Raw genomic sequence first — 21475 nt, 5'->3', positions numbered from 1 at the left:
ACATGGAACAAACATTTTTTTTTAAAGTTTCAAATGCTATCTGTCTTATGCTTGGCCAGTGGAACTTTGAAACTTTCTGGTAGTTAGATATGGAATTTATATTGGTATCATCCAGAACTGAATCTGGAACTTTAACTACCAAGAAGTAAATCAAATTTAAAAAAAAAAGTGTGTGTGTGTGTGTGTGTGTGTGTGTGTGTGTGTGTGTGTGTGTGTGGTGTCTCTGCATCACTGAGTGTATGTGGAAGTCAGAGGACAACTTTTGGGAATCAGACCTTAGGACTATCAGACTTGATGGCGAGTGCTTTTATCCACTGCGCTATGTCCCCTGACTCAGTTCTGGTTATTGAAACAGTGTCTCATTTAGTAGCTGCCTTGGCCAGGAATTCACTTTGTAGGTCAGACTGGCCTCCAACTTACTTTGATTCTCTGGCTTCTGCTTCCCAGAAGTGTAGTTACCATGTGTTTGGAAGGGTCTACACTTGGCTGTGTGGTGTGCTTTGATCTTGCTAGGGGGAGGTCTTTTGCCCCACCCTTTGGCATTGTCATAAAAAGCCCTTTTGAAGAGACAGAGCGGGGTGGTGGATTTTGATCCAGGTACTCCCGAAACTATCCTGTCTTTCTGTTCGTCTCCTCTCCACTTTCTAATATTTTCTTCTTCCTCTATGCTCCTCATAGGAACCCTGGAAAAGGTGGGAGCTGGTCTCCCACACAGGCCCCATAAACAAAAAACAAAGGAAAGAAAAAAGCCACTTCCCAATGGAAATAGAGGAAGAAAAAAGGTTCTTCCCAATAAAAAGAAAGAAAGAAAGAAAGAAAGAAAGAAAGAAAGAAAGAAAGAAAGAAAGAAAGAAAGAAAGAAAGAAAGAAATTGAGGATAGCTGAAACTCAGAGCTCTCTCTCTGGCTACACTCTGCCTGGCAGTTCTTTCAGGGATAGGCCTGCCAGCACAGAGCAGCGGCATCTGAATTACAAAGATTGACAGCCAGGCTTCACTGCTGCAGCCAGAGCCAGCACAACCAGCCCAGAGCTGAGAACTTCTGGTTGTTTGTTTGCTTAACTTTAGTTTAAATGGTTGTTGTTTTTTCCTCAGAGTGGGAATAACTCATTATCAAAATTCTCCTCATAGGAAATGTTTTTTTATTTTCCCCTAATAGTGGGAATAACTCATTATCAATGGTTCCTTCATGGGAGAAAGAAAAAATTAAACAACCCCAACTTCTAATAAAAAACAAATTTTGGTCAGGGCAAAAAGTACTAAGTCACCAGGCGGTGGTGGCGCACACCTTTAATCCCAGAACTCGGGAGGCAGAGGCAGGCGGATCTCTGTGAGTTCGAGGCCAGCCTGGTCTCCAAAGTGAGTTCCAGGAAAGTTGCAAAGCTACACAGAGAAACCGTGTCTCGAAAAACCAAAAAAAAAAAAGTACTAAGCCAAAGCTGTTTGAATTTCATTCATTGTATGGAGGATATTCACTACTCTTGATTGTCTGTTTAGATGAATGTTTAATTTTCATAGCAAATGAATTAAACAAAATTCATGATTTTAAACTATATTATTGGGTATGCTATTGTCTGTTTATTATTACTGAAAAATTGGCTTTGCTCTTTAAGTTGCTTTCTGGAAATTGTTGGTTAAATTCTATAAAAATATAGTACCTGGAACAGTGGGTTGCTAACTTATTAAATAATGTGGCTACTAAGGCGAAAGCTCATAAAAATAATCTCTTACTGATAAAGAGCCTACAAAAATTATTTTTCCATGAACTAAAATACAGTTAAATTTTTTGATCCACACTGTTAATAATTGGCAGGTTGCATTAACATGTTACTTGGGATCTATAAAAAGGATGCTCCTTTTAATTTTTTATAAACATACTTCACAAGTATTGCCTAAAGTTACCTCTTAAAATGCTATACAGATTTTTTAAATACTTTTATAGATGACTTATGTAAAAAAGACTATGCAGAGAAAAGCTGCATGCGTTCTCTGCTCAGATGTGCTATACAGAGGCAGCTAGCCTCACACTTCACCATCATCAGCAGATTTGGTGAGACAATTGGGAATTCTTAAGAGGGGGAATCAGTTAAAAAAGAGAGAGAGAGAGGTGTCCCCCCCCCGTGTCAAAAATGGGAAACACTATTATGATGGAGGGAGTTAGGTCTCTGTATGATTACACAATGGAACAAATGAGGGGAAAATTAATTTAGGTGGGACTTACATAATGTCAATTATAAATGTCGGTTTGATAATTCTTGTTTTATCCGTAAAAGACTTGATTGATATGAGTACCAATTAGAAAAGGTTATTACTGATAGTATGCAAGCTCTACAACTAAGTACTAAAGAAAATAATGCAATTTGGCTGATCAGTTACAAGCCTTAGAAAAATGTATTAAAACAGATAATAGAGATATTCAGACACACAGAGAGAAATATAAGACAACCAACCTCACCATTACATTATAAAATTAGAGAGGAAATGCCTAAGGTTATCAAACACCCCACCGTAATTTATCCGGTCACCTTACAGAAACAACTGCCAAATGACAGGCATCCCCAAGGCTGTGTAAGAGCTGACTGGATTCCTGTGGAAATGTTAGATTTGAGGCGATTTAAGGAAGCCATAGTCTCATATAGTCTGCATTCACCTTTTGTGAAGCAGATGTTAAATTCATGGTCAACTAGTAACAGAATTGTCCCATAAGACTAGAGAGAGTTGGTTACAAAAATACTGGAACCTGGTCCTCAATTACAGTGGAGGACTTGGTGGAAAGAAGAGGCTAGGACCATTGAACAACGAAGTAGGGCTCGAGGTATTGAAATCTCCCAAGACCAACTTCTTGGAGAGGACAATTATGCTGGTGTACAAAGACAGTCTGTTTATGATGACCACACCAGCTATGCCATGCAGCAGCTTTGAATGCTTGGGACAGAATTGAAGGAGTCGGAAAGAGAACTGAGTCATTTACTAAAGTTATACAGGCCTGGCACAGCCATATCTGAATGGAATGGCAGAAGTCATAAAGCCAGCACAGGTGCTTGACAAAGACCTAGCAAAGCTGAGCCACATGATGGCTGCATGCCACCTTTGGTTTTCATCTCCACCTGTTGCATACTTGGGGCACTTTTAATATTTGTGCAATTTGAGGGTATTGGATTGGTGAAAATTTTCTAATGAATCATTTATGACTTCTCCCAGGAATGCTGCTTTTAAGCTTCCCCAGGATAGTCCTGAACATACTATTCTCCCTGCTTTTAGGGAGATATCCTTATCTTTGAAGGTCTTCTTTATACCTTGGAGGTTGTGACCCATAAAGAAGCAAGAGGTCTCTTCATGAAACTATCAGACATTCTTTTTTTTTTTTCCCCGAGACAGGGTTTCTTTGTGTAGCTTTGTGCCTTTCCTGGATCTTGCTCTGTAGACCAGGCTGCCCTCGAACTCACAAAGATCCACCTGGCTCTGCCTCCCGAGTTCTGGGATTAAAGGCATGCAGCGACTATCAGACATTCTTGAAACAAATATCCCTGTACTTACACAGGAACAAGATATTCAAAACAAAGTAAACTCAAAAAGGTCATCGAGATTTGGTGGGCTAGAGGAGTTGGCCACAGTTCAGATTATAAACTTCTTCTCACTGTACACTCAGACAATTACGTGGCATACAACTCTGTCCTACATAGAGACATATTGATGAGCAAAGTATAGAGTGGAAAGGTAATAAAAAAAATGAGATGTCAGGACCTCCCTCTCTTAGAAAAGTTAACTCATGCAGAGCCACTATAATGTCATATGACCAAGGAACAACAGAATGCCAGAATTAGACATATAGACAAGTTCTATAAAGATATAAATGTGAACATGGATTGTATGATGCCAGAATTTGAATAATAACTGCAGCAGCTTTGGTCTGAGGATTTTTCCTGGGCACACTGACTACTAAGAGTTAATAATACACTGCTTGGGACATGGCAAAATGCCCAGGGTGGCTTGAAGATTTTGTTTTGGTCTACTGTTCTTGAAGCAACCAAAGCTACTAGCCTGAGAACAGTCTGTCATATGCCTCTAGATTCTTAAAAATTGGACTATGGGGTTAATGAGTAAGAATGATAACTCTGGTTGCCGGGCAGTGGTGGCACACGCCTTTAATCCCAGCACTCGGGAGGCAGAGCCAGGTGGATCTCTGTGAGTTCGAGGCCAGCCTGGGCTACCAAGTGAGTTCCAGGAAAGGCGCAAAGCTACACAGAGAAACCCTGTCTTGGAAAACAAAAACAAAACAAAACAAAAAAGAATAACTTTGTTATCATTGATAATGATGTCAAAACTTGAGGGGAAATGATAACTCTGTTCTGCCGTAGTTTAGTAATGGTAACTAAAACTTGAATAAGAGGAAGTAAAACAGATGTCCTAAACCAAAAATGATATGATCTATGTTTTGGAACATCATGGATGTATCCCTGCTTACTAAATTCTGTATAAATAAAGAAGCACTCTGTCTTCTAGTCAGTCAGGCGGCAAGATTCTCCTGACCACCATGGCCTGGGTCACTTCTTTCCCTCACCGACTCCTTACATCCTCTGCTGGGACCTGTCCCACTGGGGATGACTTCCGTATGTTTTCTCTCTGTCCATCTCTCCTAAAATGAATCTATGAAGTATCTATCCTATGTCTGATTCCTCTGCTTGCATCCAACCATCTTCAGACCCTGCACTCATCCAGACTAGACTCTAGCACAGGCTCAAAAGAAACCTTCACTGATTTTTTTTTTTTTTTTTACAAAGATTGACTCCAGCTGTAAATAGAATGATACCAAATTCAGAAGCTAGACAAATAATAGTTGAATCTTTGGCTTTTGAAGATGCTAATGCACAATGCAAAAGGGTAATTAGGTCTTTAAAGGCAAGATCAGCACCGATAGAGGAATGAATCCAAGATACAATCAATATTGAATCTCATGACCATGATGATGCTTGGATAGGAGAGGTAAATTCCAAAGGCTTGAAGAAAAAAATCAAAATGTCAGGTGTTTTAATTGTGGCAAACAAGGTTACCTAAAAAGGGACTGTAGGCAGGGCATTCCTAGAAACAATGTTTCTTCTAATCCAAAGAGAAGGCCCTTGCCTTCTGGAGTATTGAGAATGTGTGGTAAAGGCTGACATTGGACCAGTGAATGCAGATTAACAAGGACAGACAAGGTAACCCTTTGCCATTGGTAAACATCTTGGGGGCACCTCTCACAGGTCCCCATGTCAAATTTGGTTCAGTCATTCCCTGTCACCAAGGGGGAAGCTCCTCTTCAGAGCAATTAAAGGACTTAATGCCTGCTGTGAAAAACCATACTGCTCTAGTTGACAGAACAGCTTTAGAAGATAAACAAAAATTTCAGGAGAAACCATAGAGCAAATGTTTTGGCAAACTTCTATACATGATCAAAGACCAAAGCTAAAAATATGAATAAATGACATTATAATTGAAGGTCTTATAGACATAGGAGCAGATGTAACACTAATTGCACCAGAGTCTTGGCATTCAAATTGGTCTCTTCAGGAGGTAAGTGTTCAGCTTTTATGGATTGGAACTTTATCTCAGATAAAACAAACCATGAGATAGATCAAATGTATAGGGCCAGAAGGACAGAGAAGAAAATTCAAGCAATATGTGTCCAACATAGCAGTGAGTTTATGGAGATGTGATTTATTGCAGCAGTGGAATACACAGATTAACATTCCTCCAATCTCAGAAACAAACCATAGACTAATGTATGTTTCTGGGAAAAATATTAAAAGGCATTGTTGATGTGTTTGTTCTTTTGCTCTTTTGGGGGGCCCATCACCCAGCTCTTAAGTAAATCACACACATAGGCTTATTTTTAATTATAAATGCCAGCCTTACCTTGTTTCTTTTTTTAAATTTATTTATTATTCTTTTATATATATTAGTGTTTTGCCTGTATGTATGTCTGTGTGAGAGTGTCAGATCTTGGAGTTACAGACAGTTGTTAGCTACCTTGTGGGTGCTGGGAATTGAACTCAGGACCTCTGGAAGAGCAGTCAGTGCTCTTAACTGCTGAGCCATCTCTCCAGCCCCCTTACCTTGTTTCTTGCCAGCTCTTCTTAACTTAAATTATCCCATCTATCTTTGGCCTCAGGGCTTTTACCTTTCTCTATTTCTGTATATGTTTTCTTTCTTTCTTTCTTCTTTTTTTTCTTCAAGACAGAGTTACAACATGTAGTTTTGGTACCTATCCTAGAGCTCTCTCTGTAGAACAGGCTGGCCTCGAACTCACAGAATCAGGCCTGGCTCTGCTTTCCGAGTGCTGGGATTAAAGGTGTGTGCCACTGCCACCCGGCTTTTTCTTTCCTTCTTTCTTCATGTCTGGCTGTATAGCTGGGTGGCTGGGTGGCTCAGTGGCTGGCCCCTGAAGTCCTCCTCCTTCCTCTCTTATTCCTTGATCTTTCCTCTCCCAGATTTCTCCTTCTATTTATTCTCTCTGCCTGCCAGCCCTGCCTATCCTTTCTCCTGCCTTGCTATTGGCCATTCAGCTCTTTATTGAAACATTAGGTGTTTTACACAGGCAAAGTAACACAGCTTCACAGAGTTAAACAAATGCAACACATCTTTCCATCATGAAACAAATGTTCCACATCATTAAAAAATGTAGCACATCTTAAAATAATATTCTACATTTCCTCCTTTTTGTCTAAATAAAAAGATTTAACTTTAACATAGTAAACTATAAACAACAAAAACAATTATCAAGTAAGAATTATATTTACAATATTCAGACCATTTGTATTTAGCATATTCAGAGAAAATAATTCTTAGTGAATTAAAAGTTTTACACCTAATTTACTTTCTATCATAACTAAGGAAAACTGCAACTATAACTCCATCAAAGACCTCCAGAAGGATATAATGTTACCTAACAACAGAGACATCTTGCTGTCTGAACAGTTGCCCAGAGGTCCTCTGAAAGGTTGGAGCATCCATCTTTAGTCTACAGGTCTAAAATATCTGTCAGACTTTTCAGTGAAGCAGTAAATTTCAAGGACTATACTGCCTTGTATTAGCAAAGTTCGTCAGTCACATTCCTCTATGTCCCGCAGAGTATCTGGCAGACTCTTCTTTGAAGCAGGAATTTTTTGGGTGGGGGTGGGGGATTGAGACAGGGTTTCTCTGTGTAGCTTTGGAGCCATTCCTGGAACTTATTCTGTAGCCCAGGCAGGCCTCAAACTCACAGAGATCTGCTTGCCTCTGCCTCCTGAGTGCTGGGATTAAAGGCATGCGCCACCACTGCCTGGCTGAAGCAGGAATTTTGAAGGACTGTCCTGACTTGTTTGGCAAAGTTCAACAGTCTTTTTTTCCTGTGTGTCCTGCATGTCCGGTCTGCACATCACATTGTCAGCAGTCAATGGCCAGAGCAGTTTCTTTTCCCAGTAGCTAACCTTGCCACAATGAAAGCAAACTCCCTAAGGAGCTTCTTCAATGCCCACCATCCTTTTATGAAGTGAAATTGTGCTGCCAGGAGCAGATGTGTCTCATTGTCATGAAAAACTTTATATTAACAAAACACATTAAATGCTGTATTCTATATGTCTTTGAAGTGTTTGAAGACCATTTATCTATCTAAAATATATCCCTATATGATCTAAAAACATGCCTAACATATCTACAAATTTGGTTGTTGTAGATAACTACTAACCTATGTTTCTTGAATATCCTTAATAGTTTATAATAATAGCTTTCAAAAACTAGAATTTTACCTCATATTTTATTTATTCATTTATTTATTTATTTTATTCAAAGTGATTTTATTGCTGTGTACACAAGAATTTATGCCACTAGAGCAGAGGCTGTGGATGACTTATATTTCCAATTGGGTGGGAGGACCCACTTAATCTTATAGTAACGAGCCAGCTGGTGAATTCTGCTCTCTATCAGAATCAGGCAGAATTTAGCATCCTTATCCTTTCTGTTCCTCTCAAGATGCTTTCAGACAGCCACCGCTTTCTTAATCAAATGGTACAGATCCTCAGGGAGGTCAGGGGCAAGGACTTTCGACTTAAGGATTCTCAGAATTTTATTACCAGTCACAAAACGGACCTGTGCCACACCATGAGAGTCATTCAGGATCACACCTGTTTGGGAGGGAGTCAAGCCTTTCTTGGCCATTTTGTAAATTTGTTCCTTCATGTCATCAGACATCAGCTTCAGCCACGTGGTGACGCGTGGTAGGGCAGCGCTGACTGGGACAGGCCCTTCCCGGAAGCATGCATGCAACCCATCATGGTGGAGGTCTGGCACCAAAGAGAGAACAAGTTACCTCATATTTTAAATGACCTACATAGGTACAATATCTTAGACAAGAGTAGAATCATATATACAATATGTTGTAACAAAACAATCTTAAATTTGTATCAATAGGCCAAAGTGGTGCATGCCTTTAATCCCAGCACTTGGGAGGCAGAGGCAGGTGGATCTCTGAGTTTGAGGCCAGCCTGGTCTACACAGTGAGTTCCAGGACAGGCCCCAAAAGCTACACAGAGGAACCTTGTCTCAAAAAAACAAACAAAAAAATTGTATTAATATACAAAAGTTCTTTAAACAAGAGTAGGAACATATAAACAGTATTTTATAACAAAAATTACATTAAATGTATATTAATATACAAAATCCTTTAAACAAGAGTAAAAACATTTCCAGGAAAGGCGCAAAGCTACACAGAGAAACCCTGTCTCGAAAAACCAAAAAAAAAAAAAAAAGAGTAAAAACATATACACATTGGGTTATAACAAAAATTTCCTTAAATTTGAATCAATATACAAAATCCTTTAAACCGGGCAGTATTGGTGAAATTATTATGGCCACTCCACGTAGTTAAAAGGAAGATTTATTTAGTGGGTAACTTAGAAAAAAAGGGAAAGGTAGGTTGTGGGGTCTGGGGAAGGTGTTTTGAAGTCCAGCGGTGTTCTCTGGAGCTCTGCTCAGTCAACCTCCACCTTCTAGGGTCCAGGAACACAGAGAGTGCTTGCTCATCCAGATCTCGGGTCTCTTGGTGCCTCCCTTGGCCCCACCTTGTAGGCGTGACAGTTGCCAAAGCCTCAATGGGGGTTGGAATTTCCAGATCAAAGCTGGAATGACTACCCACTACAGGGCAGTGGTGGTGCATGTCTTTAATCCCAGCACTCAGGAGGCAGAGGCCAGCCTGGTCTACAGAGTGAGTTCAAGGAAAGCCAGGACTGGTTCACAGAGAAACCAAACCAATAACAACAAAAAATTCAACCCCAAAAGGTTAAAATCAGGAGAGATCAATTATGGAATCTTAATGACTTTCAAAAATTGATGGAAGACATTAGCTGGCTATGGCCCACAATTGCATTAACAACTCAAGAACTGAATAATTTGTTTCAAACCTTACAAGGTGACAAGGACTTAAGTAGTTGAAGCTGAGAGAAGCTTTGGTAGAAAAGGAATTATAGGATGCACATATGGATCATTTGGATCCAGAGTTTGATTACATTCTGGTTATTTTTACCTTCTACACATTCCTCTACAGGAATTTTAATGCAGAGAGAAGTTAATATTTTAGAATGAATTTTTTTTTCTGGAGCTGAGGACTGAACCCAAGGCCTTGCACTTGCTAGGCAAGCGCTCTACCACTGAGCTAAATCTCTAACCCCTAGAATGAATATTTTTACCATATATAACAGAGTAAAAAAACTAAAGATCTATGTAAAAAAGGTTTCTTAGTTCATTCCAAAAGGGAAATTGAGAGTTTGTCAATTAGCAGGAATAGACCCAGCAGAAATTGTAGTACCTTGTACTGATGCTGAAATTTTCTCTTTATGGGCATAAAGTGAACATTGCCAAAGTGCTGTGGGATGTTCTGTATGTCAAATGTGTTGCTCTAATTGGTTAATAAATAAAACACTGATTGGTCAGTAGCCAGGCAGGAGGAAGTATAGGCAGGACAAGGAGGAGAATTTGGGGAAGTGGAAAGCATTATGTTGGCATTTGAATCTGTATTGTGAATTCAAGTTTATACTGTGAGATTGAGTCTTTTGCTCTTCCTAGGGTACTGTGTGCTTCAAGATTTTGAGGTTTTTTTTCCCCAAGTGCCTATCCTGTTGTATCACCCAGTCTTCCTTCCTTTCTTCCTTCCTTTCTTTTTTCCTTCCTTTCTCTTAATATTTAAAAATGACTAGTAAAGGGCTAGAGAGATGGTTCACAGGTTAAGAACACTGGCTGTTCTTCCAGAAGTCCTGAGTTCAATTCCCAGCAACCACATGGTGACTCAGAACCATTTGTAATTTGATCTGGTGTCCTGAGTTCAATTCCCAGCAACCACATGGTGGCTCAGAACCATTTGTAATTTGATCTGGTGCCCTCTTCTGGCATGTAGGCATAACACTATATACATAATAAATAAATATATCTTTAAAAAAAAGACTAGTAAAATAGACATAGAATTCACTATATCAACCTTATAGTGTATAGTATATATTTCAATGGTATTAAATACATCCACATTTGTACAACACATTTCCAGAACTCTTGCCATTCCACACTTACACCTGGGAACATCTCCCCTCTTCCTTGAGCCCTGGCTCTAGATATTTTGCATATAATATATATATGCAAATAGTATAAGTATATGAATATGCATATAGCATATGTCTTTTTTTTTGATTGCTTTTTTTTTTTTTTTTTTTTTTTTTTTTTTTTTTGGTTTTTCAAGACAGTATTTCTCTGTGTGTATTCCTGGCTGTCCTGGAACTTGCTCTGTAGACAAGGCTAGCCTTGAACTCACAGAGATCCACCTGCCTCTGTCTCTCAAGTGCTGAGATTAAAGTCATTCTCCACCATAGCCCAGCGTGATTGCTTTCTTTTACTCAGCACTGTGTTCTCAAGGTTCATTTGTACTGTAACATGTGCAAAAGCTTCCTTTAATATTCTTTTAATGTTTCAGCATGCATAGAAATCCCCTTATGTTTAGATGTTGCAGGGTTCGGTTCTGTTGTTCCCTTTGGGGGAGGGGGCCAAGTAGTCACAGAGTCAAACCACACAGACTCTGGGAGAATGTAGAAACAAGCTCAGTTTATCCTGGAAGAGGCAAACCTTGTATACCCTCCCAGTTGGCGTGGGGGGGGGGAGGCGGCCGCAGACACGGGGGACAGGGACGTGATGAATATGCATCTGCTGGTGTGCTGGTGTGACATGGCTGCCTCATTGGTCCAGGTCATCTCCGGATCATGTCTCAGCTGCTGTTGCTAAGGTCCTTAGGCAGACCCGGGTTGGCTCTCAGAAAGTATCTTTTTTACTGGTTTGGCTGAGAGGCCCTCAAGCAATGAATCATCCCACATTTAGACATTTATTTTATTTAAAAATTGTGGTTTGGCTGGGTGGTGGTGGCGCATGCCTTTAATCCCAGCACTTAGGAGGCAGAGGCAAGTACATCTCTGTGAGTTCGAGACCAGCCTGGTCTATAGAGATAGTTCTAGAACATCCAGGGCAACACAAATAAACTGTTTTGGAAAAAATATGTCCTTGGACATATTTTCTGTGTTTGGATGTCTTGCTTGTATGTGTGTATGTGAACCATGTGCATGCCTAGTGGTCAGAAGGCACCAGATTGCCTGGAACTGGAGTTACAGTTGGTTGAGAACCACATAGGTGCTGGGAATTGACGTTGGGTCCTCTGTAGGAGCAGGAAGTCCCCTAACACTGAGCCGCCTCTGCAGCCCCTTCAGCTGCTCGTCTTATCGGCACTGTCTTAGCTGTTCAGTCTCTTCGTCAGTCAGTAGAAGAAAGAGGTCACTCCAAGATGAATTTTTTAGGCCTGTGTGGCAGCAGGAAGGTCCAACCTCTGATGGACTGAACCTCGAATAGCCATACAAAGGCTTATTTATTTGCTGAAGGTCCAGCCTTCTGTAGGTCAGAGAGACTGGGAACAAGATGCTTAGTTGGGGAGAAAAACAAACTTCTTTTCTGAGGGATAAAAACTTCTTCTCTTTTATTTTTCAGACACCCTTTTTATATTCCCCATACCAACTCCATTACAAGAGAAGGATTTTTGCCATAACCGAAAGTTACAGTTACTACATAATCACCGTAAAAACATATTTTTCTGGAACATGTCAGCCCTATTATATTTCTTATCCACATTCTTATGCATTTCCTTAGAAACCCACATTCAATTAAACATTCTTCTTTTACAGTTCTCACACATCAGGACCCTTCAGTCATAACTGTTTATATAGGCAGTATTTTTTATAATGGCCAGAAAAACAGGTTACTTGTTTTACTTTCTACATTTTAGAGTTCTGTCAAATTATGTTAACTAACCATCCAATTCTGTGTCTTCTAGTTACATGAAGTCAATTGTTTAAAGCTTTGTTTTAGCTATGATGCACACTGAAACCTGTGAATATATTTCCCAACATTAAGATTAAAAGAATTTAGCTGGGCGGTGGTGGCACATGCCTTTAATCCCAGCACTCAGGAGGCAGAGGCAGGTAGATCTCTGTGAATTCATGGCTAGCCTGGTCTACTGAGCAAGTTCCAGGACAGGCTCCAAAGCTACGCAGAGAAACCCTGTCTCGAACAACAAACAAACAAACAAACAACAACAAAAGATTAAAAGAACTTGACATAGCCTGACTCCTGGGACTCGATTGTTTTTATTAATCATTAACCTAAGCCACAGTCTATTCAGCTCCTCAATAGAAACTCATGTGTTCTAGCTGTGTGATACTTCCTTGTTCCTATTTTATACTCTATGCAGCCCCTGCTTTATTAGTGGTGGGGGCAACACTATATATTTATTTTTAATACATATATTTTACCTATATTAATGTTTCTACTAAACTAACCTCTATCATAATCTCTTACTACATTTGTTAAAAATCCTTAATCATCAAAATTCTATCATTGTATGAAATCATTCTTTCAGTTAAACAGTATTGCTTAAGAAGAAATCATCTTCATAATAAGGTAAATTATGCCCGGTAGAATGGGACATTTCCATGAAATAATCACACTACATCAAAGGCAGTGGGGACCCACACACACACCCATTCATACCATGCCAGATATCAGAGAAAAATGGCAGCAGCAAACATGTAAAGGGACAGCAGGAGCAAGAGGTATTCTGGAGCCCAAGCCCTTGGGGCCTTCCCTATCCCAGATTCCCCATCAGTGCCTTGCAGTCTGTTGGGCTGATCTGAAGCTCAATTGCCACCTGCTGCTCCTCTGACAGGGCCACTGACAATGGTTGTTGCACAAAGTTGTTTTCTGAGTAAATAAGTTCCTCATATGTCTCTGATCTAATCTATATGTTTTCTTAAGGAAAGTATAACATCCCTGCCACTTTAATCTTTATTATGTATTGTTTGCAGTACCCAATAACCCAAGAGCTTCAGGTGTGCCAGAAGTGTCTTGTGACCAAAGTCATGCAAAGACTGTCAAGCTCCCTTAGAAAACAACTCTATAAATCACAGAAAACAATCATGATTTCCACCCAAGATTTGTTTTTTCTTTTCTTTCTTTCTTTTTTTTTTTTTTTTTTTTTTTTTTTTTGTTTTTTGTTTTTTGAGACAGGGTTTCTCTGTGTAGCTTTGCACCTTTCCTGGGACTCACTTGGTAGCCCAGGCTGGCCTTGAACTCACAGAGATCCACCTGGCTCTGCCTCCCGAGTGCTGGGATTAAAGGCGTGCGCCACCACCACCGCCCAGCCACCCGAGATTTCTTCAAGGTGCCAGTACTTCTAGAAAACTACTATTCTCTTGTTTACCCTTGATACAGTGGCACTGCTAGATTACTGCAACACTTAGTTACTTTTACATCTCTGTGACCAACAAAGCAACTTAATGGGAGAGAGGCTTATTTGGGGTCACAGCTCCATAGAATATGGTCCATCGAGACAAGGAAGGCATGGCAACTGGAGCATTTCCAATCAAAGAGGCAGGAGTGTAAGCAGATCAGCAAGTACAAAACTTGGACTGTCACAAAAGCAAAGACCACAAACATTACTTTCAAGGCCTGCACTTGAGCTCTACTTCTGCTAAGCCATCGTCCCCAAAGTGCCACAACTTTTACAGATTGTGCCACCAGGTGCAGGCCAAGTGTTCAAACAAATGAGCTTGTGAGCGCATTTCAGATGCAAACTGTAGCAAGCACTTAGAGCATTTCATGGTGGACTATTGTAAAGCCCCTACAATGATGGGCACATGTACATTTCAAAGCCTACTTCCAATTCTTTTATTTATTTATTTTTGAGACAGAGCCTCACTGGATGGCCTAGAACTTAACTGCATAGACCTGGCTGGCCTCAGACTCTCTAGTGGTGGTCTTAAAGGTGGGTGCCACCATGCTACAGTCTTATATAATACAAATTTCATTGTCTATTCCAACTACATTCCCACCCCCTTCTTACACCCTCTAGGATCACCCATAACAGCTGCTTTTGGATCTCTAAATGAAGGGATTTCTTCCTCTATGCAAGAGGACCTGGCTCCTGGTGACCACTTGGTGACTCAGCCCAGCTTACTTCCCCCATGTTTCCATGTTCCTTCTCCAGCTTCCTTGACCTCCCAAATCTCATTGTCTAAATAGAACTTTCCCTCCCTTAATTTCAGGGATTTAACCATGCTTCAGTGCTTGGCTGAACCCCACCCCTCTTATCAATGTCAGGACACCCTTTCTATTTCTGCAGTTCTTTAGCACATTCTCCCCCCACCCACCCCAAAAGCTAGGATCCTCCATGTTCAGGTTCAGATCATAAGCTTGCTCCCCATCTCTGTCTGGGACAGTTGCCAAACAAACTGTATAGGACAGCCCTTTCCCTGCTGAAGCTCTCACTGCATTAGCAAGAAGTCCAAACAACTTTTGCCTCACCGGATTTTTTAGTTACCCAAGGTGGGGCTGAGAAAGCATTTCTGAAGTAGAATGAGCAGCTGTACTCACACAGCTGCCCCTGAGGAGGCAGCTGCTACTGATGGGGCCACAGGACAGGAAGCATGGGGCATGAGGCTGGCAGATTGGGTGACGGCAGGACTGAGCTCCGATGCAGACTAGCCCTGCCCTGCTGCTATTGCAGCTGCTGCTTCTCATGGATTATAGAGGGAATTGTTTGAGGCCCCCAGTTTGTACAAATGCTTCATCGGGGAGATCTCCAATGGCATTGTGGACCTAGGTCTTTTGCCCTCCTGCATCCAAGGGGGATCAGATCTAGCTTTTCTGCAGTTTTTCCCCAACAGCCTTCCTATGGTGCCCTCTCGATCTCCTGCTCCATGGAATCTCTCTGCTTTATCAATCAGCTTGTTTAGTAAATTTTCATTCACTCTTGTCTGAGCTACAACGTGGAACCTTTCTTTTTGCCTTGTGGGCTTCCCTGCTTTCCTTTTCTCCATCAATCTCAGGCCTACAGAGGGATTTGTATCCTTTATGAGCCCTACAATCATGAAGAGCTTAATTCAGTCCCAGCACTAGGGAGAGGTAGACAGATTTCTGAGTTCAAGGCCAGCTTGGTCTACACATCAAGTTCCAGGCCAGCCAGGGTTACATAGTCAGACTTTGTCTCAAAAAGAAAAAAAAGAAAAGGAAAGAAAAGATGCTACAAAGTATGAAAGTATTGCATTGCTGAGCAATAAACACAAGACATACAGAAACAAGTAACAAAATGCTAGCTATAAATCCTGTCAATGGTTAAATTAAATAAGTAGTATAAACTACAATTAAAAGGTAGAAATAGGCAGAATGACTTTTTAGAGGCATGATTTAATTATATGTTGTCCATAAGAGGTTCATTTAAAAAATTATTTATTTATTACGTATACAGTATTCTGTTTGCATGTATATCTGCAGGCCAGAAGAGGGTGCCAGATCTCATTATAGATGGTTGTGAGCCACCATCTGGTTGATGGGATTGAACTCAGGACCTCTGGAAAAGCAGTCAGTGTTCTTAGCCGCTGAGTCATCTCTCCAGCCCCAAGAGGTTCGTTTTTGATACAAGGATATAAATAAATTTAAAAGATACTAGTGGAAAAGTGTAGACCCTGCAGATAATAACCAAAGGAGAGTAGGATGGCTGAACACAGTGTTGCATGCTTAAATCCCAGCACTTGGGAGGCAGAGACAGGAAGACCACCTCAAATTTAAGACCAGAGGGGTTTGCATCGTAAGTTCCAGGTTGGGCAGAGCTACACAGCAAGAACCTGTCTCAAAATAAACAAAAGTAATGAGGGATGGGAAGAGGGAGAGAGGGTGGGGAAGAGGGAGAGTTGTATTACTACTGGTTCGAATCTTTCCTCTGCTTATGTTCGTTCTGCAACCTCAGAACCCTGCCTCAGTTTCATAGTATATCAAAGTGTGACAACCATTATCAGTCATCTCGCTATTTAGCAAAATCAAAGGAAAGCCTTCCTTTTTGTATACGCCAATAGGAATCCTGTAGAAACTGGCCCCAATCAGGTACTGCCGCGCGGAGGCGCGGAGTATCTAGGGACTTGTAGTCCAGGCGGTGGAACTCGCAGTCCCGGCAGGCACCGCGGTGGCCTTCGCTGGGCTACGTGGCTTGGCCGCCTGCGCCTGCGCAGGCAGGTGGGGCAAGATGGCTGCCGAGCGAGGCGTGCGGGTTGTTGGGACCCCACCCGGACTCTTGCTAGGAAGAGGGATGCGGGCCTTCCTGCTACTGTTGTGGTTTGCAGCCCGCGGAGGCGCGCTCTATTTCCATATTGGGGAGACCGAGAAGAAGTGCTTTATTGAGGAAATTCCGGACGAGACCATGGTCATCGGTGCGGGGGCGAAAGGGAGCGTTTGGGACAAGTCAGTGGTCTTGGGGCTGGGGGAAGCGAACCGTCCTGGGTAGCTGGCCTGGCCCTGTCCTGTCGGCCGCCGACCCGGTGCCGCATCGAGCTCTTCTCATCTTCCCTTTTTCGCCTGTCTCCAGGAAATTACCGGACACAGCTGTATGACAAACAGCGGGAGGAGTACCAGCCAGCCACCCCTGGGCTTGGCATGTTCGTGGAGGTAAAAGACCCCGAGGACAAGGTGAGCTGCCCTGCGTCGAGCAAGCTCCGGGGTAGTTTGTTAGTTTCCGTATCTGGTTGAGTGAGAAAGACGGTGATGTGGGAAGATGCCAGATTTTCATTAGGAGCTTGGGCCGCATTTGCTGGACAGGTGGCTGTTCTCAACTTCTCAGTGACTGCTGCGTGTTTCCAAGTCAGTTACTGGCCTTGAACCAGCTTGTGAAATGGAAGTTCACTTATTTTATACTAGTGATATGTGGATTAATTGTAGTGATGGATATCAAAAAGTTGCTAATACTAAAGCTGTTATTAAAGCCAGAATTTCATAAAACAGAGCACCTTCCAAAAAGGAGTACCTTTTAATTTTGACAAATAATGTTTTAAAAATGAAAAAATAGTTTGGTTTCATCAAGGGCCTGGAGAGATGTCTCAGCGTCAGTTAAAAGCATTTGCTGTGGCCAGGCAGTGGTGGCGCAGGCCTATAATCCCAGCACTCGGGAGGCAGAGGCAGGTGGATCTCTGTGACTGTGAGTTCCAGGACAGGCAGGGATACACAGAGAAACCCTGTCTTGAAAGATAAAAAAAAAAAAAAAAGCATTTGCTGTTCTTGCACAGAACCTGAGTTCATGCTCACGACCACTCAGAGGCATGCACATGGAGCACATATTATATATACGTGCAGGCAAGACACTCATACACATAAGGAAAAAAATCTTGCAACAAGGTGGGTGTGGTGCAGCATGGATTTAATCCCAGTCCCTGGGAGGCAGAGGCAGGCCGGCCATCTACTCCTAGGCCAGCCAGGGATACATAATGAGATTCTGTCTCCAAAACAGCAACATGAGCATCCAACTGCTAAGAATGAATAAGGGAAGTCCTTCCTGGGAGTAGTCACTTGTTAGCCTGATATTGGATGCTTCAACCCTGCTGGCAACTGCTGCTGAGTAACTTGGGATCTTTTAGTGTTGCAAAGTGGCCAAGGCTCTTCTTACTATCTTTTGTGGTACTTAGACCCTTTATTGCCATTTTATTTCCAGCCTCCCTACAGCATCACTGACTGAAAGTTCTCCCCTGTCTCCAGGTCATCCTGGCCCGGCAGTATGGCTCTGAGGGAAGATTCACATTCACCTCCCATACCCCTGGTGAGCACCAGATCTGTCTTCACTCAAATTCTACCAAGTTCTCCCTCTTTGCTGGAGGCATGCTGGTAAGTGGATCCATGTGGGACTAAAGGCTTTCAGCCAGGATACCGTGATCAAAGGACGGTTGGTACTGTGAGTGTGAGGGGTATTGGATTCTGTGTCTTTTTTTTTAAAGATTTATTTATTTATTACATACACAGTGTTCTGCCTGCATGTGTCCCTTCAGGCCAGAAGAGGGCACCAGATCTCATTACAGATGGTTGTGAGCCACCATGTGGTTGCTGGGAATTGAACTCAGGTCCTCTGGAAGAACAGCCAGTGCTCTTAACCGCTGAGCTATCTCTGCAGCCCAGATTCTGTGTCTTTTAAAGCCATTGGATTTCTGGTAGACATACAGGATATAGTGGCTGATCAATCTGTATAACCACTCCTTAGGGCCCTAATAGTGTATTTTAATACTGTGCATACATATACGGTCATATACTTTATCATCTCTAGATCACTTCTAATTCCTAATGCAATGTTAGTGATATATATCTATATCTCATACTGAATTGATTTAGAGAACAACCAAAAAAGTCTCCATACTTGGTACAAATGCATGTATTTTTTAAATCTGTGTTTTTGCTTTTTGAAGTACTTCTGCTCTGCAGAAGCCACAGTTCCAGAGAACAAATGGTATGAGCATTGGTCAGCTCTTGAGCCCAAATGTGGCACTGAGTGGGGTCTCGGTGTGTGAGCTAAATGAAGACATGAAGGGAAGCAGAGGGGTCAGCTGCCAGTCAGACATTCAGAGGCAGCAGGGCTGCCCGACTCTGTTGTCTCGACTTTTCATCCCCAGAGAGTTCACCTTGACATCCAAGTGGGCGAACATGCCAACGACTATGCAGAAATTGCCGCCAAAGACAAGCTGAGCGAGCTGCAGCTGCGAGTGCGGCAGCTGGTGGAGCAAGTGGAGCAGATCCAAAAGGAGCAGAACTACCAGCGGGTGAGGGAGGGCAGGGACGGAGGCTTCCCAGGAGCTGCCTGCTGGCTCAGCCAGGGGACCCCAGGGCACTTACCTCGGCCAGAGTGCAGGTCTAGAGTGTGAGTCGGTGTTACAGAGGCCTTGTAAGTGAGCCAGGCAGTGGTGGCCACAGGATGAGCTGGGATTAAAGGCGCACACCTTTAATCCCAGCACTCGGGAGGCAGAGCCAGGCAGATCTCTGAGTTCAAGGCCAGCCTGGTCTACAGAGTGAGATCCAGGACAGGTACCAAAACTACAGAGAAACCTTGTTTCGAAAAACCAAAAAAAAAAAAAAAAAAAAAAAAAAAAAGCCTGACATCACACTAAATCACATTCACAGAAGAACAGCATGGCAATTAATACCAGCACCTTAGGTGCTGTTTTAAAGGTTCTAGGTGCTGCCAGAACCAAGAGCCTCTAAATTTGTGACTAGGTACCAGACAGGTACCATGAATGACTGTTTCCTTAAGGAGTTGTAGAGCAGCGGCCCATCTACACAGGGAGAATTGCAGAGTGGCTTCCAGGGCCTCCTTGCAGAAAATGCAGACCTGAGTTTTTAGCATCCCCACCCCACACCAATAAGAGCTAAAGGTCCAGGGATTTTGTTTGTTTGTTTCGATTGTTGATTTTTCCAGACAAAGTTTCTCAGTGTAGCTCTGGCTGTCCTGGAACTCCATCTGTAGATCAGGCTGGCCTCGAACTCAGAGATCCTCCTGCCTCTGCCTCCGAGGTGCTGCGATTAAAGGCGAAGATCCAGGTTTTTATGTGAAGTTTTCCTAATTTTCAAGTGGTGATAGGCATAATGGCACACACCTTTAATCTCAGCATTCCAGAGGCAGAGGCTGGAATGGGAATTTGAGGCCATCTCAGTTTAGCTCAGTGGTAGAGCGCTTGCCTAGCAAGCACAAGGCCCTGGGTTCAGTCCTCAGCTCTGGGGGAAAAAAGAAAACCTACTGTGTGAATCAAACAAAACATATCCAGCCCACCACTTTGCAGTCTGAATATATGACACAGATGATCTTGAAGGAGCAGCTTAAGAGACCTAGATGGAAATCCACACTAAGCACTCCAGGACACCTCTGTCCCTTGGGGTTGTCACCATCCCCTTACTTCTCTAGGTATCAGGAAGGGTCAAGTGAGGACCTGACAGATGTACAGACAGACTTAGGAGAAGTGCATTAGTCTGCTGGCAGTCACCTGACTGTTGATGATGAAGGTAGTTCCCAGGCATCTGGCTGGAATGTAGGCAGAGAGGGTGGCCCTGGGTCATCCTTGCAAGCTGGGAACTCAGTGGTTCTAGCAGTTCTGGACTAAGACTTGCCATTCATTTCCCCACAGTGGCGGGAGGAGCGCTTCCGACAGACCAGTGAGAGCACCAACCAGCGAGTACTGTGGTGGTCCATCCTGCAGACGCTCATCCTTGTGGCCATTGGTGTCTGGCAGATGCGACACCTCAAGAGTTTTTTTGAAGCCAAGAAGTTGGTGTAGCTGTCCCAAGCCTCACAGGCAATTTTCTTCCAGGCTGTGGGAAAAGGACCTCCTGGAGCTGGTTCCTCTCTGGGAGGAGGACTGGTTTTCAGCCATAGATGTTCTGAAGGGGAAAGGGACTGCAAGCATGCCCTCACTCCTCAGGCTCAAGCCGAGGGCAGCAACTTGGCTAACTAATGCTGAGCGGGTGGTGGGACAAGCCCTTCCCACCTCCACCTCCGGACCTTTTGCAGTCATCACTCAGGAGCTGGGGATGCCCTTGGTGTCTGAGATTCTCAGTGTTACTCATCAGGGATGTGGGCTGCTGTCTGGGGTAGGTTTCGGGAGGGAAGTGGGTGGGCCAGCAAGCTGGTTTTTAAATTGTCTTCCTTTGTTAACATGGGATTTTGAACAGGTCAGGGTATATCAGTGACTCCTTGTTATTCCAGGAACTTTGCTTTTCTTGCCTTTGGCTTAGAACCAGCCTACTGATCTAGGTGTATGTGTGTCAATTTAAGGGTGGGGTGGAGGGGTTGCAGTGCAGGAAAGGAGCCCAGAGGTTGGCTTGGGTTTCTTACAGTTGTCCTTTCTGGGGCTTGAGCAACTGGTAACACGCAAAGCAGAGACTTTGGTGCTGGTTGGAGACAGAGCCTGCAGTCTTAGTTACTGAGTTTATTTTCAATGAGTTTGGGTTTGTTACATTGGTTTCCCAATTAAAAAAAAAAGAAAGAAAGACTTGTCCTGTGTACAGTTAACTCTCAGCAGGTATGACAATACATGGACTTGCGGGGTGGTGGTGCATGCCTTTTGAATTCAAGGCCTGCCTTGTCTACAG

At 42.7% G+C, this 21475-nt stretch overlaps 1 protein-coding gene and 1 pseudogene across 1 annotated transcript; one reads left to right on the top strand and one right to left on the bottom strand.

Moving 5' to 3' along the window:
- Window positions 1-7794: 7794 nt before the first annotated feature.
- LOC114689054 lies at window positions 7795-8301 on the bottom strand (annotated as a pseudogene).
- An 8266-nt stretch (window positions 8302-16567) lies between these two features.
- Tmed9 (transmembrane p24 trafficking protein 9) lies at window positions 16568-21373 on the top strand. Its single transcript, XM_028863485.2, has 5 exons — window positions 16568-16791; window positions 16947-17047; window positions 18107-18232; window positions 19009-19155; window positions 20512-21373. Exons 1-5 carry the CDS (start codon window positions 16608-16610, stop codon window positions 20659-20661), a joined length of 708 nt encoding a protein of 235 aa, XP_028719318.1. The 5' UTR covers window positions 16568-16607; the 3' UTR covers window positions 20662-21373.
- Window positions 21374-21475: the final 102 nt, after the last annotated feature.

Source organism: Peromyscus leucopus, chromosome 5, assembly GCF_004664715.2.
Source record: "Peromyscus leucopus breed LL Stock chromosome 5, UCI_PerLeu_2.1, whole genome shotgun sequence".
Classification (NCBI taxonomy): domain Eukaryota; kingdom Metazoa; phylum Chordata; class Mammalia; order Rodentia; family Cricetidae; genus Peromyscus; species Peromyscus leucopus.
The sequence above is the reverse complement of the archived record's forward strand: the minus strand, read 5'-3'. Positions and strand labels throughout refer to the sequence as shown.

Bases quoted from the DNA above. Each gene is read 5' to 3' on its own strand.
- Tmed9 (XM_028863485.2), top strand. From the start codon at position 16,608: ATGGCTGCCGAGCGAGGCGTGCGGGTTGTTGGGACCCCACCCGGACTC. The intron at 16,792-16,946 runs GTGCGGGGGCGA...GCCTGTCTCCAG, and splicing joins GGACGAGACCATGGTCATCG to GAAATTACCGGACACAGCTG. The intron at 17,048-18,106 runs GTGAGCTGCCCT...CCCTGTCTCCAG, and splicing joins TAAAAGACCCCGAGGACAAG to GTCATCCTGGCCCGGCAGTA.